The following is a 25,609-nucleotide window of genomic DNA, read 5'->3' on the forward strand; positions in this document are numbered from 1 at the left end:
TCTAAGTCCTCGCTCCATACGATGATAACTTGGCAAATTTTGAACTCAGCTTCTTCTGTTTACCAATTACTGAACACAGTACAGTTAAGAGCTATTGAGTTGGTAACCAAGTGATTGCAGATTTTGTCGATAGGTGGCATTGACAAAATCCTCAATCACATAGCTGCCAACCCAATAGAGCGACAATACGTGTCGACTCGAGTGCGCATCGTGTTAAATGCTTCATTGAACAGTTCAGCTCTAGCGTGGTACCTGGACTGCGAAATATTCGACTAGAATAACACTTCCTAGGGGTTTTTGAGGTCGCTGGAGCCAAAAATGAGAGTCGTGTTTACGGAAATGAGGCAAATAATTTTCAATAGAAGATTGTAACCAACCTGAGGATGCGCCATTAGGTTAGTATTATGTTTTATTTTCCATGAGGAGGTTAGAACGTGATCATACAGACACCGCTAAAAGCATTTGCAAGCGTTGGCATTATGGCTGTGCCATCGTTTGCTTTGCCGCTTACCACTTACCGCTCTGTAGGATCACGGCCTTACGCGGATTTCTACAGGTAAGACGTTCGTCCAGAGAATTTTCAAACCGTAAAAAATGATTCTCGTTTTCTAAGACACGTCACATAACAAATTTTACAATTTCGATACTATCCAAAAATAATAACAAAAATACGAAATGACGTATTTCTGATAGCTCGGACATAGACTTCGTTGTTCGAAATGTTGCACGCGATTTTGCGAAATTACCAACGCAGGACTGCCATCTTTTGCATTACGAATATCTGTTCAAAACGCTCTGAGATGCTTAGAGATAACAAATTTAGATGTCGACTAATTGACTAACAAACTGAGACGTATTCTAGTCGAAAGAACAATAGCAAGTAAGAATATGGTCTATGACGGCGATGTTTATAAGAAAATGTTGATGAATATTGGCCGTTCTCCACTAACGGTTACTCGAGGGTGGAGTTGGGAAAGCTTTTCCCGTGTTTTATCGCAATGAGCAATAACCCTAAGAAACCTCTCGACTTTTAAAATGTTTGTAACAATGGACTGAAAAAAATGCTAAATTTTATAGATTATTATGGGCCTGAGTTGATATGTCTTGACAGTTGGTGGTCATCTTGATTGAGTGATGTTTTATGACAAGATTGCGAGTGTAACAGCTGTTATTATTGATTTTGTTTATCATCTGACCTTGTACTGATTGCATTTATTTTAAGAATAACTAAAACATTTTGTCAAAATGACCGCCCACGGTAGGCAAGGCAGAGTACAAATTTTTCTCAGAAAATAAAAGCAAACTAAAAGTAAATACCGAAAAATATATTGTATACATGTTTTAGGAAAATTCAAACATTATAAAGCGATATGATAGAGTTTAAATATGGTTAAATTTGTATGGAAGTTCAAGAGCGGTCAATTTGACCGCCACTGGTAGGTTTAGTCTTAACGTCACGAATCCTTTGCGTCAACTTCTGACCAGTATCAATATAACTTGCTGACGCAAGTAAGAACCCATATCTGATGATCTTCATGACCAAGGAATTGATTCTCCTCGACTTGTCCATCGCTGATAATCGTTTCACCACTGCTTCAGCAAATCAACGACCAAATAAACACCAGACTTTGTGGGAACGCCCTCTTACGCTATGTCGACGAAACTTTCAAGGGCATATACGCTTATATATCACTCTTTCTTAATTTTGCTTGCAAAATATGCTGGTAAAGTTTGTGAGGGAAAAACTGGGACACCCTGTATATCGAAAAATGTAATCGCTAGGCTGCGCACGAAGAAGGTCGTATTTAATGTCTGAAGTCTATAGTAAGGACATTGATGTTGAAATTCTTCGATTTGAGTACAGTCTATAGAAGCACTGAATACTTTATGTGCAAATAGGAATTGACTTATTCTTCTACATTGCGATGATGTAAGTCCAAGATCAACAAGTTAATCAACAAGTTAATCAACAAGTTAATAAACAAGTTATGGACCCATAACCGTACGACATGTAGAAGGCAACTGTCTATCGCAGTATTTACCGGCTACACGCAGGAGTCTGTGGTGACGCCTCTCAAGCAAAGCAATACGAGTGGCGAGATACGGTGGCCAAATTATGAATCGATATTCCAATATGAGAAACCTTAAAACGTTTATTTTTCGAAGGAACTTTTAGAATTCAATTATTAGGTTGGCAACTAAGCGATTGCGAAGTTTGTCATTAGGTGGTAATACCAACCTAATAGATTCAATGCCCTGCAGCTGTAGAGTTAGACGTTCAGTATAAATGTTAAGTAGGTGGAAATAATAACAGCGAGATATTGAACTAAAGGAGGTGAGCTCGTGATCATTGAATTAAATCAGTAGACTAATATCTATGTATTTATGTAAATTTGAAGTATGCAGAAATAAAGATTTGAAAGAATCTTATTGTAAACTGCTATTATTTGACGAGCAATCATAGACAATGGGAAGGAAACAATGAATTTCTATTGTATCAGCTGTATATCGTCTTACAGTGTGAGATAAACAAAAGTCTACCGTTTTTGCTCCTGTTCATCGAAATATTGAAAGAGCACTCGAATTTGGTGAATGTTTCAAAATACTCGAGCTCGTCACTAGCAATGTCAGTTATGCTGATTGACAGCTGCATTCATTATGCTCACACCGCGTGAAGATTTATTTGATGACGCCACTATTCAATTTGTTTCGACATGCTTTTGCAAATAAAGAAACCGTAATATGTTCCGTCTAATTTACGTGTCTCTTATCGATGAACATCGACTATAAAAAAAGCAAGTGAAATATAATTGCCTCGCTATCTGTTACGTCGACATGTCCAGCGATGTTTCAACGAAGGAAAATGTTCGATGTTACACGTTAGGTTTTGCCAAAGAACCACTTCTGAATTTCTAGATTTTTAACAGGAAAATTAACAGGAAGGTTCTCAAATATTATTTAAAATATTATTATTCGTAATAATAAAAATCAGCTTTGTTATATGTCTTCTCTATAATTTCGTATTAATTTTCTATTATTTAATTACTAAGATAGAGTACACTCTTCCCATATGAAATTTCATTCATTCCAATACGAATTAAGATCTATTACTCGATTCTTCAAATATCGATGGATTTCGTATGCTCTTGGCTGCTAACCTCCAAAATTCACATCATTTTTTTCCACCTAAGTTATCGCATAGAGTTTCGAATGTCCTGAATACTTCAGCGCGAAAAGCCATCTCTTCGTTACCATTTTTATCGTATTTTATATTATTTTGTCGTAACGAAACCGTTTCATTGCATCGGTACGTTTAATATTGGCTTGGCAACTAAGTGATTGCGGATTTTGTCAATACCACCTAGTGTCAAAACCCCCAATCACTTAGTTATCAACCCAATATATCCGATGCTGTTGTCAGCATCGGAGGAATCTACATGCTTCAGATAATTTTCGACACGCTGTTTTCATTTGTTATCGTGTGGCTTTTCCAGCACCGTGTCACAGTTACACCATTTTCCAGTGTTTTAATTATATCGTATCTTGTTCTGGTAGTTGCAACGCTATTAGTTTCATTCTAACCTCTCATAATGAAAGTTCATTCGGTCGAATAAAGCAACGAGTACATGACGTATAAACGCTGATAAAGTTTGTACATATTTGAAACGGAGAAAGGCTTAGGTTAGTGGAAAATGTTACGGGCCGATGATAGAACATTCGAATGTTGCAGTGTTCGGATAAAGGTAGCTCTGTCCTACTTTAACATTTTACCTACCGATAGCCTATTAATCGGTTTTTGTCGCCGACGCTCACTAACCGATAGCCTATTAATCGACTTTTTGTCGCCGACAATCTTTCTCATTATTCGAGCAGTAATTTGCCATTTAGTACTAAGATACCTTGCTCAGTTGCGTCAGTTGCGTTGCTTCGTAAGCTCCCACAGTTTTATACCAATTTGAAAAACGTACCGTTCGCAATAAACGAAAAGAACGGTATTGGAGAGTTTAAATCGAAACAAAGCCGGCGCCAGGGAGAATCTGCGCCTGAGATGCCGGTCGGACATGGATATGCTGTTGAATCAGTAGCGGTCGGTAAAGTATTAATACGAAGCTGAATGAATATTGCACACGTTAATACGTATCTTGCGTATAGTGAACACGCGTTGTATCGAGCGTTGAAGGGAAAGAAAAAAATAGAAAAAAATGCAAATATACTTGGAAAGTTAGGAAAAGGCGCGGAGGTGTTGGAAAAATCGCAAAAACCTACAACGTTGGAAGATATATAATTAATGAACATGAAAAACAGGAACCTGTAATTGAAAATTACACAAGTGTTTCAACAAGTGGAAAAACGTGAATGGAATTGTGAAATAAATACCCACGGTCTGCTGTATAGTAATAGCTTTCTTAGAACGGCAATAAAGAACAGAAACGCGTAAATGAAAATTACTCGACTGTTTCAAAATATATATATATATATATATGTATTATGCGAAAATGCTTTTGAAATTTGAGCAAATATTAAATTTCAGTTCTGATGTTGGAAAGGAAGAGATGGATAGAGCAAAAATGACGATGACAAAGCTTATTTTGAAATATTTATGATCTGTCGTACAAACTGGCTATAATTTAACGTAGTTCAATATATTAACGAAAGTTGCTTTAGCGGCAAAGAGCAGGTAGAATTTGTAAATAATTTAGAAAGCATTTAACGCCCGCATTATATCGTATTCTTTACGATCGTTCTTGTATTATCGATTTTGAAATATAAAGAGGCGCGTGGTTTCTATTGGCGAAAAATTCCCTCGTCCGAACAGTTACGTGACCCCATTAATTCCCATACTGGAACTTCCATTCTATCGTTCCATTAAAATCTTTGATTCTTTTTTTTTTTTTAACATTCTATTAATACACTTTTTACTGTTTAACATTTTCCCTCTTCTTTTTTTTTTTATTTCGTTATCAAATACGTTACATCTGACGATACATTTGCAATTCATATCTTCGTTCTTCGTTCTTTTAACACGAGCTATTATATCTGGCAAAAAAGAGCGCAGCGTGCAACGTAGTGTAAAAGCTTGAGCTATTATTCTGCTTGAGTTAAAGTATAACGGAATACTAGATGAAAAATGTGGTATAATAAAGCAATGTATCAAGAGGAATAATAGCGACGGTGATATCGTAATTATCGTCTGTAATTTATGATTACTGAAATAACTGTGTATATATGCGATTACTTGTACCTGTGTTATTTTAATTCACCGCGTGATTAAAAATACATTTGCTTTGCTGTAGAATAAAAAAGGAAACTAAGGTGAAACTGGTCCTCATATATATCCGATTCTAACGTAAATTCATTCTATTTTTAAACATATCAGGTTGTTCGAAAAGTTTCTTTCGTTTTATGAACAAATAATAGACTTTAAAATTATTTTGCCAAATTACGTGCGACCCATTTTGTTCTGTTGAGATAAGCACCATGACATTTCACAGACTTCGTTTCACGTTTCTATGAAGGCGCATTGTCGTGAAAAACACGTTTGCGAAAGAAAGACATTTTTTCGACAACCTAATACATTCTACCTTGAATATTTTTTTTTTTTATTTTATTTTGGTTATTTTACAATTTGTCCTTATGGACATTTGGTAAAATGTTATATCTTATTGGTGAAGAGAAAAAATAAAATAAAATAAAAATAAATATAGCATGTGGGTGGCTACCCCCAGCGGGGTGCCAGCTTCGTTTTTTCTAAGTTATATCTTTTATGAGCTACCTTGAATATGTATAATTCTTTATATTTTTTTTTTTTTCGTTGTATAAAAATTGTATCAAATTAAACGATCTTGTAACTTAGTGTTTAAGATTTCTCGGCTTTCCAGCAAACATTGGATGCTAAGGTACCTAGTTTTCTTTTTATACATATCGTACAAGACGAATTTATATCACGTGGCGATATAATTTCAGGAAAATGTATATTTTATATAAATAATTAAAATACAAGTGCCGGGGCAAAATTCAATTTTCACCACTACCAACGTCCATTATCTCTCGCATCGTATTTCTACTTCGCTTTTATGTCCCCGAAATTACTACTCGCGACCGATGATGTTGTACTTAAAAACTGACCACCATATTTCACCTCGACACTCGAAAACAACTTGAAATTTCAAGCATCGTACGAGTATCTTCGTGCAAATTGAAATTACCGAGGAATTATCATAAAAATGACCTCGTACCTTGTTTGATTTATGGTCGATGCGAATGTCGATGTTGCACCTGTCCAACGATAAAATGTATCTACACTCGATCATGAGCATCGGCCAGTGAAATCAAGCGGAACCAGTCGCCTTGTAAGCGGATTTTTACCACGCTCTTGTTTATAACAACCACAGTTGAAATAAAGAAAATTATAGAATCGAAGTAGAGAATTTTTCCCAAAAGAAGATTTGCCACTTTGTTTTGACATAATTTTCAAATCAAACGGCACTTTTTTATTCGTATTTTGTATCGATAGTTCGTCGAGTTATTTAAATGCGCTATCCACGTCGAGACATTTCCTCGTCCTCTTTCGTCTGCTAGTTTATCGCAAGGAAATTCCTCGTACAATCGCAATTACAAACAGCTAGAAGAGCTAAGTAGAAAATTATATTCGAAAGAATAAACCTGGCAGAGAGAAACAGTGGAAAATCAGGAAAACAAACAAGATTTATACATATCAATGAGGCAGAACTATGGCAAATATGTTTTTTTTTTTCTTTTATTTTATTTTGGTTATTTTACAATTTGTCCTTGTGGACATTTGGTAAAGTGTTATATCTTATTGGTGAAGAAAAAAAAAAATAAAATAAAAATAAATATAGCATGTGGGTGGCTACTCCCAGCGGGGTGCCAGCTTCGTTTTTTCTAAGTTATATCTTTTATGAAGGCAAATATGTGTCAGGAAAAAGCCAGAACCGACAGACACGTGCTGAAACACCGTTCAACATGTAGCAAATCCAAACCGAAGATATATACAAATGTAACGACACATGAGTCATAGGACAAGACGAAGCGAGAGCGACTCATGTTGTTGTTGTTGTGCCTCGGATACCACTCACACGAAATTAGAGCTAAATTATCTCTAAGCAGAAACAACGTCGCCGTTGAGTGCAACAGTCGTTCCAAAACGAATTTGGATCTTACGGCCAGTACAAATAAGCGGACACAATCGCGAGGTATTTTTCGGATTATTATTAGCGAGCTATTATCGAGTCATCCTCGAGCGGTCTATTCTATCTGCGTGAATACTTTGTACGATATCAACTATATTTATACCTAAATTATTTGTTCTAAGTAAACTTCTCGTATTGGAGATATGGACCCATTGCATCATCCGCCACACAAATAAAAAGAACAGGAAGATTATGAAAGAGAACTTCGAAGAGAATGTAAAGTTCGTACAGAGCGCGGTGAAAATTAGAGTAATTTGTTCAAAGTACCGAGATAGCATAACAACTTCGTTTAAAACAATGCAATGTAAATTAGGTATCAGGAAATGAGGAATAAGACTGAAAGGCATAGAAGAGAAGTCGATGTTGCAGCAAGGAACATTGTTGCTTATATATATTTCTATATTTTGTCTAATTACCTTTGTTACTTATATTTACCTTTTTATTTGTATATTTGTAGCTCGCTTATTACGTAAACTTACGAAAGCCTAACGCAAGAATAATAATAAGAATATTTATTATATAATAAAAAGAATGATATAACATTTGATTTGTAACAGGCTGTATAACGTAACGTTACCTATTTAAGGAATGAAAACACTCGGAGGCTTCAAATATTTGATCGTTCGAGAAATGAAATAGTGGTGGAGAGCTAAGAAGAGGCTACATTTGCATATTTATTACAGACTAGGAATTTTTATGGAAATTTACTTTACGAGCGCAACCAAAGAAGTTGAACGACTGATTCGATAAACTATCGATACAAAATATGTAAATCTATCGACTATTATAAAACAGCTCGTCAGAAAGCTAACGCGATTAGTCTGTGGTAAAACAACAATCTCGATCTTGCGACCCATGTAGCTTCTACTCTACAAGAATAGAAAAAAGGTTTGGCGAAATTGAGCGTTTAGATGACGAATTCTCATTAACGAAATCTCTGAAGAACGATCGGAAGGCGGAAAACGATCGTTCGAATTCGCTGAGATAAAACGAGCCAATCTTTTTATTATTTTTGTCCCTGTGTGTTGCGGCCGTGTTAAATAACGTTGTAGGACAAGTCTCCCTCTTCGTTTCTGTTATATTTCTCTCGACCATCTGTTTCGCACCTGCCTCGACCCAAATCGCTGAGAAACACGATCGAGTTAATGTCCAGGATCCACTGCTTCCTTTTGCTCTTCCTTCTTCGTTCCTCGTCTTCGTTTTTCGGTTGCTTCCGTGATTCGTTCGATAGTTCTGGCTTCAGAGGATCGCGCGAGGTACAATCCTCGCGTTGCAATTACATTCCATACGTGCGACCAAGTTTCTTTAACGAATTTTCATTTACATTAATTTTCCTCTCTTAGCAACGAGAAGAGTTCGTAGCGTTTGAAGAAAATATTTCCTGTAGAATTGAAATGAGCTATCGTGTATACAGTAACGATCTTTTCTCATAGGATAAAGTAATTAGGGTAAAGAGCAACCATAGCTCAGAGTTTACCCAGTAGACATTAACGCTTTACCGATGGATAGCCGATTAATCGGCTTTTCGTCGCCAACGCTCACTAACCGATAGACTATTAATCGGCTTTTTGTCGCCGACAATCTTTCTCATTATTTGAGCAGTAATTTGTTATTTAGTACTAAGGTACCTTGCTCAGTTGCGTCAGCTGCGTTGCTTTATAAGCTCCCACAGTTTTATACCAATTTGAAAAACGTACCGTTCGCAATAAACGAAAAGAACGGTATTGGAGAGTCTAAACCGAAACAGTGCCGGCGCCAGGGAGAATCTGAGCCTGAGATGCCGGTCGAATGTGCGTATGTTGTTAAATCTCTAGCAGTCGGTAAAGTGTTAACAGAATCGTCTGTCGATCGGTAAATATCGCTCGGCTTTTGTTTCAACATACCACGTAAGTATCTATTGGGTTGGTAACTAAGTGATTGTGGGTCTTGTCATTAGGTGGTATTGACAAAATCCGCAATCACTTAATTGCCAACGCAATACTATGTTTCTAAGAAGATTATGTTGCAACGTCGGTAAAAATGTTTGCTGCCGTTTGATATTGGCAATTTGTTGCAATAAAGAAAGTGCTTTGTTCAACATATAGCGGTAAGGTAGGGTGTTTGTATAGAGTTTGCAATTTTCTTATCTCGGTAAGTAAGCACAACACATATGAAACAATAAGATAAGCAGATGTACATATGAAACAATGTAGAACAAACGGACCCAAAGTGGATTAGACGTAGTACTCGATTTGGAAAATGAAAGCTTAGGAATGTTGCCGCCGATTACCTTACGGAGACCTCAAACGATCGTTTATGCGAGATTTTCTCGTATAGCGATATAATAATACATAAATAACGAAGAAATATTTTCCTTAAGAGATTTCTTCCTCATTTTTCCTAAATCATTAATCATAGTTAAATGTATCCTTGGAATTTAATGGGCTGTTGGCGCGATAAAAAGCGCGAAGAAGAAGACAAGATTGCCGGTGTGTTATCTTTTAATACGCGAGCGAACAAAACGGATGCGTAGTCAGATACAGATCTACGCAATGTCTGCTGTACACGTCGTTTCATTTGTAACATCTAATTAGCAACACGATCGCATCTTCCTACGCCAACAAAATCTCGTAAAACGTATTTTAATCCACGTGGTCGCCTTTTCTTTTCTTTGTTTTTCCCCCCTTTTTTCATCAATCCAATTAAAAAAATAAAATCAAAGACACTTTTTCAAGTTTTTTTTTTTTTTACGTCGCTTCTTTCGTCTCTGTATTGGCTTCATCGCGTTCTATTTTTTTTTGCTTATATTTCTATTGTCTAAGTAAAAAAACACAAAGACCGTAATAGTCAACTTCCGTACGTTCGCGTTACAGCTATACGAACAATCGTTTGAACTAGGAAAGAAGAATTAAGTTCCATTAATCATGTCTCCTCTTCTTTTATCTGCACTTTGATTTCACGGTTACCAGGCAGAAAACAATTGCTTTACCAAAGGTTTCCTCGCCTTACCGCCACTATCTTCGATGAATTGTCCTTTCCTTTGTTTTTTCTTCTTAAAATTTCTAATTATTACTGCTCGAAGTAACAACCTTTTACGTTCGACTAGACGAGCCGAGTATAACAAACTCCTTGGAGCAAATTCAGGACAGACACCACGGGCGCAAGGATCCGCCACGCTTGTAATATCTTCCGATCGGAGAAAGAGAACTGTATACTGTATATGTTGCGTCTTGTTATGGCTTTGTTTGTGTGCCTGGGAAAACAAGTTAATGTCTGCTCGGCTGTCGCTGTACGTATCACGCTGTCGTGTTTGCGAAGCATCAAAGCAACAGCTACAGGAAAAATTACATTCGAATTTGACGTATTTACGCGAGACGTTAATGTTTATTACAGGCGCAACGCAGATAAGACAAAGTAAATATCTATTTTGTTGTTTAACGCTTTAACTGCCACGTGGGTCATATATGACCCATCACGATTTCTCCTGTGACGCCACGGTGGTCATTGATGACCGCAGCGCTTCAACTTCTTACAATTATAAAAATTCAATGAAAATTGACAGTTAGGGCATTTTGAATATAACCGATAAATAGAAGATATTTTTGTAAACATTTTTATTAGAACATTAAAAAAAAAATGCGAAGATATTTTGCATCTAACAGTCCACTGTGTTAAAACACTTTAAACAAAAATGTGACAATAGGACTTTTTCCTCCGATTCTTAGCAATTTTTATCCTAATTGTTTAACATTTTTTTATACCACTCCCTGCAAAATTTTCGTGCCAGGTGCGCCTGCCCTTTCTTCTGCATTTCGCGTGGCGATCTTTGTCGAATAAGTACATTTGACTGCTCTGGCGAATGGCACTGTGTAAGGTGCATTGCCAGTGCCATTCTGAAATCTGATACCTTGATTTTTGTTTTTGTTGCTTGTTTAGAGAGTATCATCGCGTTTGAAATTGACGTATTTAACAAAAACTCTGAAGTTAATTTTATATACCACTCGAGGGTTCTTCTACATGGTGTAGAATATGCCATCATTTGATCTGATAAATGTACAGCACATTTTCCTCTCTTGCAATCCACACTACCATTGGTTTATCACAAACATAATTTTCCTTGCGGACCTCTACCATTTCAGCCGAATGTTTCGTCGAAATCATAAAAATAATCATAATACCGTTTACTAATATCTTCCACACGTCTCAACAATATATTCTGCACGTTTTGCTCGCGACGAAATAACGGAAGCGAATGGTTTGTTGAAATAAACGAAGCCTTGCTATAATATGTCGCTTCAACTGTTACCAAGATGTCACGGTGATCACCAGTGACCACCAATAAGATAAACGGTCCATTGGGGAAGAATGTTGTCTTACATCATTGCCATTATATGCTTTGAATAATAAAAATACTCCTCGGCGAAACATTTGATTTCGGCGTGGCAGTCAAAGTGTTAACGTTTTTCCTTGCTAAAAAAAAAATATTACGAAAGAGAAATTAGCGAATATGACATCGCATCCCATAGGCTCTGTGACGTGTCTTCTATAAAACATGGCAAACTTTGTCGCTTTTCTTCCTCTTTCTTCTTTTCACTTTTGTTGATTTTGCACGAGAAAAATTAAAAACTGTTTTTATTTCTCGTAATAGGTGCGCAACCATGTTATTATAATAAAAGAACGCGTCGTTTCGATAGCTACGAAATCAAAGTAATTGGCTCTTAATCAAAAAGCACGACGTTTCTGCTGAATTTACGCGCAGATAAAAACACCAGCTACTCCATAATGATCGACGTTTATAGATGCCAGTCGTTTTATCGCGTATTAACTTTTAAAGGCAAGCTTCGTCGTGCACGATAGCCCACACGAAGGAAACAACAGTCTGGTGACTTGTAATTCCCATTTCTAATATTCTAACCAATTTATACTCTATCGAAAATTACTGCACCTCCGTACAATTTCATTTATCGAATCCAGTTCTTCAAACTGTTGCGCGTACGGCTAAAGCCGAATCCGCACTCGATGAAAGCAGCCTTCGTCCGCCGCGCTGGCCCAAAGTGTAAATTCGGCTTAAGGTAAAATAAACAAACCTACACCTGATCAGTGGGAAGAATTAATACGCTACATCAACCTTCACGATCTATGCAACAGAAACAAACATACGACTCGATACAGCCACGTACCTTGATGAAACAGTCGTTGAAGGACAAATTGTGCCTGAGAGAGTTCTGCCATCTGCGAGTATCCTTGCGATAATAGGGGAACCGATCGGCGATAAACTTGTAGATCTCAGCCAGAGGCAACATCTTATCCCTCGACGACCAGATCGCCATCGCTGTCAACGAAATATACGAATATGGCGGCTTCTGGTCGCCGTAAGTATCCCTCGATGGTCGAGGCATCTTCCAGCCAACAGTTCCTCGCCTCGATCTCTTCAGAACACTTACACACCGCGAGTTTCGCCTACTTTTCTCATCGAACGAGTTTTTTTTTTTTTTTCTTTTCTTAATCTCTTCTTTCTTCCTTCTGTCACATTTTTCTCTCACTTCTCATCTTTTCCTTCCTTCGCACTCTTCGCGCGCGGACACACTGCTGCGTCTTCAGAGTGTCGCGTTTAATTCCAATGGCGTTTTCGATGGTTATTACCTTGGCTCGATGGCAGTCATTTTAGACACTGGCTGGTACTGGCGACGATCGATCACGGGGCTCACAGGCGTCCTGGGAAACAAGAAACGTATTCGTTAGGAAACATTTGGAAACTTAGACGCCACGTTCGAGGGGAAAATTCGGATGATTATATTTATAGATGTTCTATCGATAGCGACGATATCCAAGCTTCTCATCTTAGTTAGCAGCTGTAGAAAGAGCTAGTTAATTTAGGTGAATACCTTAGTTTCTTTCGTTTCAGAAGGAAATAATAGATGCACATACGATTCATCTTGTTCGCAGCATGATTCGACGAAATAATACGAAAGAAAAATTGTGCGTCGCTTATTTCCTTTTAAAACGAAAGAAACTTTCTGGATGGCATAATGTCGCGTATAAAAATCAAATAAACCGATGCGTATTTTTAATTGGTCGCGAAGGTTCTATCGAAATCAAATGCCAGGTTCTCGGAGAAGAAAAAGTTCCCGAAATTCTCGCGCCTCGGAGTAATTAACTGGCAACGTAAATAAAAACCAGTGTACCTAATCAACGTTGAAAAGCAGACACGTTCGTTGGTATAATAAATCGTGTTCGTACAAGCAGCCTTAAGAAATCACAAGTCAGTCGAATAGAACGAAATGATACGTCGAATAAAACGATCTGAATCGACCTAAATCTAGTTAATCATACACCGAGAGAAATGACCACGAATGAAACCTTATCGCAATCGGTATACACATTTGTCACTTTCGTTAGTGGAAAGTTTTTGCTAGATAGCTACGTATATTTGCGCTCCTGTGTATACTTAGACTACGTACGTGTAAAAATCGATCGAGAATATACATAGGGTCGTTCGATAAATTTCATAAGTTTTTATCTCAGCAGCTGCTTTGTCGAGTCCCACGTTTTTTTGTGAAAGAAAGGCAGGATTGCTTCCTGGAAATTGTTTCGAGATGTATCATACACTTAAAAATTAGAAAATACAACAATAGTGTGAATAAAAGTGGAATTCAAGTGAATTCCTTTCTTCCTTTGTTTATTTAAATTCCCTTGCTTTCTAGTTCAAGTAAATTTCAAATAAAACACTTGAAAGCGTTGCGAGCTACCGATAACGAAATTGAAATTAAATTCCGAGTGCGAAGGGTTAAGGTCCTAAGGAATCTTCGAATTTATAAAAGAAATCGTGAAGAAATTATACCTATCGAATGTCTTCGTGTGGAACAGAAAAATAGAATTCGAAAGTCGGAACGATAGAATCGACGATAAAACGAAATATCTTCTTTCGCTCAGTACCAACTGCACTATCTCTCCTTCGAAAGAAACATCGAAGCCACTGGCGTCAGATTCCCAGAAGAAATAAGATCCGAATGCAACTTACGTGTTTACGTGACAAACACACATTAGGGATCCTATCGTATAATAAATTAAACGCGTTTTGACGGTTCTTAATTACCGTTTGCCTACGTATTTCATTTGTTTCAAATTCCACACACTTGTCCAGCTACCAAACGTATCTACAAGTAGCATTCGCAGTTAAAGTTGCTAGGATCTTCTCTTTACTAGTCTGTTTACGTCTTTTTTCAATTTACCACGACTGCTTGGAAAGCCTGAGATAATCCGATTCGAAATTTAGCTATTAAAGTTGTCGTGTTTCAGTTCGATAACAATTTATTTGGAAACTAAGTGATTGCGAAGTTTGTCATTACGTAGTATTGACAATAATCAGATCTACTCGTTAGAAAAAGCGTCCAGTAAGTAACACACCACCGTTTTCACATGCCTTTTATCATGCGCGCAAATTAACAATTTACCGACCGATAACTGATTAATCGGGTTTTTGTCACCGACGCTTATCGACCTATAACCTACCCATATTTAATCGGTTGCCATGGCAATAAACGATCTTTCTCATTGTATGAGCAGTAATTTGTTATTTAGTACTAAGGTACCTTGCTCGGTTGCGTTGCTTTGTAAACTCCCACAGTTTTATACCAATTTGACGGTCGGACGTGCGTATGCTATTGAACCGCTAGCGGTCAGTAAAGTGTTAAAGGAAACGAAACATAGCATAGATATTCACGCGGAACGAACGTAACGAACGCAGCTGTCGATTAAATGCGGCTTGCATCGCTAGAGAGCAGGTCGAGTACTTTGCAAGTAGTTCAGTGTATTGAAACAATGGCTGATTGGAACTGTCGAAAGCGTTCGCCGAATATCTTTCCATCGTCCATATGGTGGTTAGAAATACAAACATTTGGCGATTTTTCTTTTTACGAATCACGCTACCATAAGTTTTTTTAAATGCTGTTCTTGACCGGCCTTTGTTGTCCGCTGACTATTTGCCCTTTTTCTCATAGTTGTCTCGTTTAGTCTTCCGCCTTCTTTCGCCGCGGCAAAACGGCCGAGAACATCTTTCGGTCTGTGAATTCTCGGAAATACGATCCTCCCAACCTAACCCTCCTTCGAGCGTTTCTCATGAATCATAGTGTTTCAATGACGATGCCTGTTACACGGTTTAACAAAACGCTGGATGTGGCGTGATTTCTCTCTCGGATCTCCTTTGTTTCGCTAAAATCCTAATATACAAATATTATCGATATAATCGATAATAAAAATTTATATAATTCAAATTAAAATATAATCGATCGGTTTTTAAAAACGGCCGTGGTTCTCCATCTTTTCTGCATTATGGTCCACCTGGAACGTCTCATTGATCATAGCGAAGCAGCTTGTTATTTCTGAAATGGCTAGCTATCTGTGTTTAGTATAAACAGAGGCAGATGATACGCGCAAAATAGATGAATCTGTTTTTCGTTTGAGCATCACCGACGAATACAAATTTCGAAAATATGCCAGATATTTGTGTATCTTCGATCGTCAGAGCAAACTAATACGATTGTGGCGAATCGTTCGTTTTGTCTGGACGAGAAGCGCAATTTTTGAGCAGTCGGAAAATTATTGGGTTGGCAACTAAGTGATTGCGGATTTTGTCATTGAGTGGTATTGAGAAAAGCCGCAGTCACTTAGTTGCCAACCCAATAGAAACACAAAGAAAGACGACTGTCCGACGTTACATCGGCGATGAAAATAAACGAAACGTAATTTTTTAATCGACGCGGAAAAAAGTACTCGACAATTTTCCACGGTTCGAAACGCTTAAACACTAAGCTGCCGTTAAGTAAAAAAATAATTCTTCCACGGTAACTATTGTGTTGGTAACTAAATGATTGCGGATTTTGTCATTGAGTGCTAATGACAAACCAATAGAAAGTTTCCATGATTCATAAACGCACTTTTTGTAAATTCAGTCGTTAAACCTGCACTGAAAAACGAGGTGAAAGAACGTCTTACGAACGTATGTCGTATGCATGCAGGGCCGGCGTAACCTTTTGCGGGGCCTGAATACGTTTCAATTTTATAATGAGGAATTATTTATTTACAAATGCTGTTGCATATTGTATATTTTTATAAGCAGTTTTTTAAACAAATCCAAGTAATATTTTTTCGCATCCGTGATTCCTTTTCAAGAGGCAAAAAATTCAATGAAAGTACAAAATCTGTAATCTTGTGTGACTTTTGCAAGAAAACTATTCGTGTAGTTTAATTTCTCTGAAGATGCCTGGATTTTTATCTAAACTAGTTTCCAGGATATGAGGACTTTATGAAGTTACACTGAACTTTGATGATTTTTTTTTTTACTTTATTTTGTTTTTTTTTACAATTTGTCCTGAAGGACATTTGGTACAGTGTTATATCTCATTGGTAAAAAAAATAAAATAAAAATAAATATAGCATGTGGGTGGCTACCCCCAGCGGGGTGCCTGGATTTTTATCTAAACTAGTTTCCAGGATATAAGGACTTTATGAAGTTACACTGAACTTTGATGATTTTTTTTTTTAGTTTATTTTGTTTTTTTTTACAACTTGTCCTGAAGGACATTTGGTAAAGTGTTATATCTCATTGGTAAAAAAATAAAATAAAAATAAATATAGCATGTGGGTAGCTACCCCCAGCGGGGTGCCATCTTCGTGTTTCCTAGGTTATATCTTTTATGTTTGATAATTTTTGTCTCCCAAAACGCGGGTCCGAATTCCGGCGGACGCACCGATGACCTGCCTTGCGCCGGCCCTGTATGCACTCGTCCAATATAAATACGATAGATGGCAGAAGGAGTAAAAAGACAGAAAACCGATAGATTTGGAGGATCATGTTGCCATGCAATCTCACTCTGTTCGTCGTGATATTCAGAATATCACGAAAGTGCAGATTTACGGAATGTTCTCACTGCAAACCTCTTGGACAATGTTACGCTCTACTCGCGCATAACACGAAAACTATGCTACGCAGCAGTCACGTGTCGGTTTTTACTTGTATCAGCGCGTAGATTTACGGCCTGAAGCGACGGCTCGCACTTACGAATCACCCGGTATGTCGCTGTATGTGTAATCGAACTTCGTTCTTGATTAAATACTCTTTTGCACAATTTCCCGTATTAAAACAGCCGTAAAAGGGCAATCTGACGTGCAGATCGACGACTGGGTAGGAACAAGAAGAGCCACGCACCATTCGTGACCAGGAAAATTGCTGGGAATGAAATTAAAAATCGCAAAATCAACTTTTCCATCGGCAGAGGGGCAGAGGGCGCACAGGGCGCGCGTTTAACGGGGTGTAATTGCGGGAAATAAAGTTTCGAATTGGCTGGATAAGATCGCGGTGTGACACACACGCGAATAACTTTCCTTATCGGCGATACACCGAGCCATTAACAATTAGCGATCGCGTGAAAACAGCCAGTCTACGTATGCCTATGTAACTACAGCGGCTACAAAAAGTATTTATACGTTACCCTTATTTTCCAGTGAAACGTTTTTTCCTTTTATTTCTTTTTATTAGGTTGCACCTTTCGTTTCTTATCCCCATAGGTACTGTTCAAATTGTTCAAGTCGTATAATTTCAATTTTAATTTTCGAATAACTTCCAGTTTGATCTTCCAACAACAGCAAGAAGAAAATTCGAGGAAATTTAGCAACAACGTCTATCGTATGGAAACGTGAGGCAGAACAAAACAAAGTTTATTTTGCTATGCTTCCGCGTTGCTGGAAACCAACAGATGAGAAGAACAGAACAGCTGGATAGTCGCAGTAAGCAACTCTTCCGTCTCCAACCAACCTGATCTTCTTTTCTGCCGCGAACGTTGTTCGTAAGTAGATGAAGACATCGTCGTTAACGTTGTGACGTTCGAGGCAGAATGGCGACATTTCCACGAACGATCGTTTTTGGATGGAACGAGCGCGCAGAAGAGAGACAGAGCGAAAAGTCAATACGGAAAACCATTGAAGCGACTGTACGAAAATGATGGGCTGTCGTAAAGCAGTGGCAGCTTTTAAGGCAGTTCGCAGAACTGCACTGATCAGCAAGAAGCTGGCTTTCTGTCCAGACAATTCTCGGAACATTAGTTTAGGATCTCGTCGCTACATCGCATTTAAAAACAAGTTGCACTATAATTTGGTTCAGCAACAAGGAACGTGTGCGAATAGAGGAGTTGCACGTTGCTGCATGATGCAACGCTTGAACATCGTCGTTGCTTGCTTAAGTTGAAAAATTATTTTTGCGTACCTTCTATGATAAACTTTGCAAATTTATCTTAACGTACTTCGATGCTAAACAGATATCGATACTATATTTAATATGTCCCGTAGATACAACAACGATAAATATGGTAATTGTAGAGTGTGGAGGGACATTTTTCTTAAGGTTGCCATGTTGCAGTAACTTCTCTTGTTAGATATCGATTTTTTTATAACATGTACCTAATAATTATAAATAATACAAGATTTATTACAGTGGGATCTAATTAGTAAGCGACGTACAAATACTTTTTTTAGCCACTATATCATTTTCCTAACGAGATACTATATCGTATGTAGGAAAGTGTCGAAAACTACCTGTAATATTCGCTCTATTTTCATAGAAAATTGCTTGGAAAAGCGTCGTTTTCTTGTTCGTATCGACTTGTTCGACTGGTTAATTACAAGCTGCGTGTTATGGAACACGCCGATATTATGCGTGCGACAGTTTCTACAATGAAGATTTTATTTATAACTTGTAGCCATCGAGTGTAAGTGGCTTGCTGCGCTATAACACGTTAGTCAGAGTGGATCGTCTTGTAAACGATATTTGTTGGATCGTAAATAAAAAAAAGAGGAAGATGATACGAAGAAACTAGTTGTCGCAACCACTATGTGTTTTATATGTACCATATTTATATTATATTTGTATTAGTGATGTGTATAAGATTATATACCTGAGATAGTATAATATTTGAATTTATACGCAGTCAGACTGAATAACAGCGTGGAAATAGATTGCTTATCACGTTTAATAATTCGAAGCTCGTAATTGTTGTATTATTTTCTTATTAATTTTAATGCAACGTTCTTCCTCATTGCTGTGTCATTTGCCGAGTTTCACGTGGTTCGGAAACATCGATTCTATTTCTGATTCCATGTTTTCTCACGATGCATGTCATATAACAACTTTGATTCTGATAATTTTCAGCCTGTCTTATCATGCTTTCCTCTGCTCTACGTAATTACCTCTTAAAACCCGATTTACAACACGAAACTCTTCTCACACGGAATATTCGAACTCTATGGTATTGCTATGAAACGTATGTAACTGTTAGGTGTTGAACCTTGTTCATCATCTACTCGATTATTCTTTCTTGCTGTTCGATGTTCAAACTTTATGGAATTGCTATGAAACATATCTAGCTGTTCGCTGTTCAAACATTATGAAATTGCTATGAAGTATATCTAGCTGTTCACTGTAGAACCTTGTTCATCATTTACTCGATTATTCTTTCTTGCTGTTCGATGTTCAAACTTCATGGAGTTGCTATGAAACATATCTAGCTGTTCGCTGTTCAAACTTTATGGATCTGCTATGAAACATATCTAGCTGTTCACTGTAAAACCTTGTTCATTATTTACTCGATTATTCCATTTTGCTGTTCGACGTTCAAACTTTATGGAATTATTATGAAACATATCTAGCTGTTCGCTGTTCAAACTTTGTGGAATTGCTATGAAACATGTCTAGCTGTTCGCTGTAGAACCTTGTCCATCATTTACTCGATTATTCTTTTTTGCTGTTCGATGTTCAAACTTTATGGCATTGCTATGAAACATATCTAGCTGTTCGCTATTCAAACATTATGAAATTGCTATGAAACATATCTAGCTGTTCGCTGTTCAAACTTTGTGGAAATGCTATGAAACATATCTAGCTGTTGACTGTAGAACCTTGTTCATCATTTACTCGATTATTCTTTTTTCCTGTTCGATGTTCAAACTTTATGGAATTGCTATGAAACGTATCTAACAGTTTGCTGTAGAACCTTGTTCATCATTTACTTGATTATTCTTTTTTGCTGTTCGATGTTCAAACTTTATGAAATTACTATGAAACATATCTAGCTGTTCGCTGTTCAAACTTTATGGAATTGCTATGAAACATATCTAGCTGTTCGCTATTCAAACATTATGAAATTGCTATGAAACATATCTAGCTGTTCGCTGTTCAAACTTTGTGGAATTGCTATGAAACATATCTAGCTGTTGACTGTAGAACCTTGTCCATCATTTACTCGATTATTCTTTTTTCCTGTTCGATGTTCAAACTTTATGGAATTGCTATGAAACGTATCTAACAGTTTGCTGTAGAACCTTGTTCATCATTTACTTGATTATTCTTTTTTGCTGTTCGATGTTCAAACTTTATGAAATTACTATGAAACATATCTAGCTGTTCGCTGTTCAAACTTTATGGAATTGCTATGAAACATATCTAGCTGTTAGCTGTTCAAACTTTGTGGAACTACTATGAAACATATCTAGCTGTTCGCTGTTCAAACTTTGTGGAATTGCTATGAAACATATCTAGCTGTTGACTGTAGAACCTTGTTCATCATTTACTCGATTATTCTTTTTTCCTGTTCGATATTCAAACTTTATGGAATTGCTATGAAACGTATCTAACAGTTTGCTGTAGAACCTTGTTCATCATTTACTTGATTATTCTTTTTTGCTGTTCGATGTTCAAACTTTATGAAATTACTATGAAACATATCTAGCTGTTCGCTGTTCAAACTTTATGGAATTGCTATGAAACATATCTAGCTGTTAGCTGTTCAAACTTTGTGGAACTACTATGAAACATATCTAGCTGTTCGCTGTTCAAACTTTGTGGAATTGCTATGAAACATATCTAGCTGTTGACTGTAGAACCTTGTTCATCATTTACTCGATTATTCTTTTTTCCTGTTCGATATTCAAACTTTATGGAATTGCTATGAAACGTATCTAACAGTTTGCTGTAGAACCTTGTTCATCATTTACTTGATTATTCTTTTTTCCTGTTCGATGTTCAAACTTTATGGAATTGCTATGATACATATCTAACTGTTCGCTGTAGAACCTTGTCCATCATTTACTCGATTATTCCATTTTGCTGTTCGATGTGCAAACTTTATGGAATTGCTACGAACCGTATCTAACTGTTCGTTGTAGAAACTTGTTCCATTTTGAAGTTCGTGTTCAAGCAGTCTTTAGTTGCTACAGTGAAATAAAATGTATTAATTTTCTGACGAAATTCTCAGATAGATAAGTTGTTCGATAAAAAATATTCATTAAAATTCACCCGGCGCAATGTCATAACTTGTAAGATATAAAGTCGTAAATCGTCTCGAAATTAACAGAAACGTATCGGACGAGAAAAGAACTCGCAAAGGAAGCAACGTAACTTTGCAACCGCGAAGTTTCTTCTCTTTTGAAAATTTGTAATATTCGCTTAACCTACGTTCTCCCATCGTGTCGCAAAATTTTGAACATACCTTTCGCCATGCTGTGTCTCGATCAGAGTCCCAATTTCAATTGCACGCAGCAATATCGCTGCGAGTCACTGAAATCTTCCGGAACTCTTCTCCCTTCCAATTGTCCAAGAATCTATAGTCCATGGAAAAATCCTTAAATCCAGAGAATAATCTTCCAAATATATCGATCCACTTTCACACAAATTTCAATGTTCGAAGAAAGTTCGAAGTTTACCAATGTCCGACAAACATCGACGTCCTTGCCACACAAAATACCAATTCCCTTCGAAATCACTGCCTTTCACCAATAAAAACAGCACCAATAGTTCGTCAAACGATCCCAACAGCTGCAACCGATTCAAACTCGGCTGATACTCTCGAAAGCCTCGATTCTACCATTTTCCGCATCTGAGAAAGAGCGCAACAATGTTGCACAAGGCTCACGCCGTTCTCGAGAACTCCACAAGGACCTGCATGTTCGAAATGCAGGGAAAATATCTTCGGCAAAGCTTGAGAACGTCTGTGTTTCTCCGCGAACGTTGCTGCGGCAGCATCGAAGTCTCCGCGGCGTCTCGTTTCCGGCCGTTCAAGATCCACACAACACGGCCTCTCTCGCCCTCGCTGCGATATTCCGCGAAAATAATCTTCCTTCGTAGTTTCTTGCAACAAGAGATCAACGAAACGGTGAATTTGCCTGGTGAAAATGTTTCGCAGCAACCGGAAGCGACGCGAGTGAACGCACGCGGCCGGAAACCGGTCGGTGGAAAACCGGAAGGCCAGAGGAAAATCGAGCAGCCAACTTCGCGTCTCCAGGGACACTGCGCTCGAACGATACCCACACTCCCGATGCGCTGCCTGGCCCCCACCGCTCGGCAGCGTTCCGCGATGCACGCGCTGATTGGCCGCGCGGCCAACCGCCTATCGCTCTGCACTCGAGCGTTCCAGCTAGTGGGCGTGGCCTCATCCCCTCCGCTCGTTGCTGAACGGCGAACGATGGTTCGCGTGGAACGCCAGCGTTCCTTCGTTCCTCCTTCATAGGAGGAGCGTTCGTGTCGCGTTACGCGGACGCTTTGTTAACATTGTTCTCGTTGCTGTCCACGCTGAACGATTCTAACCTGTTGTTGGCGATGCACACTGTGCACACAGGCTCCAGAGATATGTACGTACACGGTTGGTGAATGTGCGAGTAAGGCGATGGATTTTTCGGAGGAGGAGATTGAATTGGCTACGACGGAACTCGGTTTGTTTGCAGATGGAAATTATTTGCGTTGATTGTTGGAAATATCGTTAGTGGATGTTAGAAAGCTTTTACAAGCTTGCCAAAAAGAGAAACCTGCTTTCTTCTCCATGAAACTAACGTTAAAACGCGACAAGATTAATCGACATTCGCGTTAATAGTTCACTACGTGAAGGTTTATGCGTTGTAGTCGTGTCATGGTAGGGAATGTAAGGAATGTGGAAAGGTGAAAAGTTCACAATTCAGGAAATGCTAGACAATATGGGAAACTTGAAGAAACGTGTAAAATACCCAAAGTATAGCGTTTCCTATCCAATTCCTATCGACTTTCAATCGTATCCATAAAAATATAAATTTCCATAAAAATCGTATTTTCTCGTTTTAACGAACATTTTCCTTCGAACAACCGAATTATTCGAAAATTACGAAATATTTTTGAAAATAATCTGCAGGTAAATTTATGATTGTTAACGACGATATTCTTTCAGATTTTCAATATATAGCCAGCGGATATAATTTAGGATGATTCGTTGCAAGCGTTAATTACGAAATTGTCCATTAAAACAGAAATAATTTACATGTTCGTTATAAATAACAAATTTTTTTTATCCACAGGGAAGCCAAGCGAAGTCGATTTATATTTTATCTTCTGCTTCTGTTTTCCTCGTACAGTTCCTACGTACGCTTTTAACGAGAATAATCACGATAGTTTAATAATCGAGGCTCGTCGAGGAAAAATAATACTACGACCTTAACGCGAACGCACGACAGCGTAATCGCGTTTAAGAATTTCCATTACAAATTACCAAATTAATCATCTGGCCAGCGTAGATATCTTGTTACGTATATATATCTTTTCGAGCATTTTATCAAAAAATCTCGGACAGGGAAAGTCGACTAATGAAGTCCGCAGCCAGAGATTTCAGCTCTGATCGACATCCTAATCGATGCAATTTTTGAAATAATTTTACTGATATCACCTTCATTACGGAAATTATTTGCAATATTTGACTAGGCGAATTAAATTAATGAAAAAGTGCATCGAACGGTGTGTAAAAGAAAGAAACGAGTACTGTTCGTTTAGAAAATTAGAGACGAGTTTGACACTTTTGAAACGCCTGTACTTCCGGAAAAATCGCGCACCAGTTCAATTTCTTATTTTATTTTAATTTCCTCTATTTCAATTTTATTTCAATTTGTTTTCCATCTTCTATCGTATTAACGCGATGTCCCATTTTTTAGAGACACCCTGTATATTAAACTCTTTCTTCGCGCTGATAATTGGCGATAGTTGAGCTTCGAAGCTCTTTACATATCCTCAGCTGTTTCTCAGACACGCAGAGTCACTGGGATAATTAAGATCGCGGCAAGCTGCGTAGAGAAAAACCTATATTTAGGCTTTCCTCAAGCAAAATGTGTTGAAATAAACGGTACGATGGTTCTCCAGATAGCTGAAATTACACGCTACCGTTCGAAAGTCCGAGATCATTCATTCCCAGTTCTCACTGATTTAAATTCATAACCTTCTCTGCTTGTAACGGACGCGGCAATAAGATGTGGCCACTTTCGGACGATACGTTTTCACCGATGCTCCAGCTGCAATTGAAACTAAAAAAACGCTTCCATTCGTTGAAAAACCTACGATGCAATTATAATCGTTCGATTAATTATCTTTGCATGTCTAACGTAACTAACGTACCTATTCGAGCAATTCAAATACAAATCACCTACACATTATCTGACTATGTACGTAAATGTACGAATAAAACAGAAAGCAACGAGTACGTACGAATAAGAAATTGTTCGTTTGAATAACAACAATGAATAATAGTAACATCCGATAATCGATAATCGGCTGGCTACTAAGTGATTGCAGATTTTGTCATTAGGTGGTATTGCAAAATCCTCAGTCACTTAGTTACCGATAAAACAGGTAGAAATAATTATTTTAACGATTGCTAAGTCTGTTCATTTCGACAGAAGACTGTCGTTTTTAGCTTTGTTGGTATAAAGTTGTATATTGGTTTCACCCGCTCTTCTTTGCTTGTTTACGATACCGACTGAGCAGATAGATACACTACGGACATTTGTATTTGGTATGTTACACATTTGTAATATTAGGTTGTCGCAAAAGTGTCTTTCGCTATCTGCAGGTAGCTGCTTTATCTGGCGATGTTCATACAAATAGGAAACTTAGCCCTTCGCACTACGAATTTTATTCCAATTTCGTTACCAGCAGCGTTTCGTTTCGCAAAGCTTTTAATTGTTTTATTTGAAATTTACTTTAACTAGAAAATAAGACAATTTAAATAAACAGAGGAAGAAAGAAATTTACTTAAATACCAGTTTTATTCACGCTATTGTTGTATCTTGTAATTTTTAATTGTATAATATATCTTGAAACAATTTCCAGGATGTAAACCTGATTTTCTCTCGCACGTTTCACAAAAAAGGGTGGACATGAAAGAATGTCGAGTGGGACTGGACAAAGGCTCCTCAGATAAAAACTATCAGTTTCACACTCGACATAGGAATGCAAAGTGTTAATCTACCGAATATTTTGTATCTTCAACATACGTTTCGTTTGCATTAAAACAAAAAATGTAGCGTGTCTATCATTTTCCTATAAAACGAAAGAAACGTTTGCAACAACCTGATTCAAGCTG

At 37.6% G+C, this 25,609-nt stretch overlaps 2 protein-coding genes across 3 annotated transcripts in view; one reads left to right on the forward strand and one right to left on the reverse strand.

Moving 5' to 3' along the window:
- LOC132914925 (mediator of RNA polymerase II transcription subunit 26) overlaps positions 1-25,609 on the forward strand; it is a 78,422-nt gene that overhangs the window by 25,045 nt on the left and 27,768 nt on the right. The window lies entirely within an intron of this gene.
- The window catches only part of LOC132914926 (forkhead box protein A2-A-like), a 35,598-nt gene that overhangs the window by 8,161 nt on the left and 1,828 nt on the right, over positions 1-25,609 (reverse strand). The window contains exons 1-2 of one of the 2 annotated variants that reach the window (XM_060974445.1): positions 21,728-22,536; positions 12,371-12,905 (exon numbers count right to left, since the gene is read on the reverse strand). In XM_060974445.1, coding sequence (XP_060830428.1) covers positions 12,371-12,589 — 219 coding nt within the window. In that variant the 5' untranslated portion in view covers positions 12,590-12,905; positions 21,728-22,536. Of the gene's footprint in view, positions 1-12,370; positions 12,906-21,727; positions 22,537-25,609 lie in introns of those variants that run through there. The other variant, XM_060974446.1, reaches the window with a different exon arrangement.

The sequence above is a fragment of the Bombus pascuorum genome, chromosome 15 (assembly GCF_905332965.1).
Source record: "Bombus pascuorum chromosome 15, iyBomPasc1.1, whole genome shotgun sequence".
NCBI lineage: Eukaryota > Metazoa > Arthropoda > Insecta > Hymenoptera > Apidae > Bombus > Bombus pascuorum.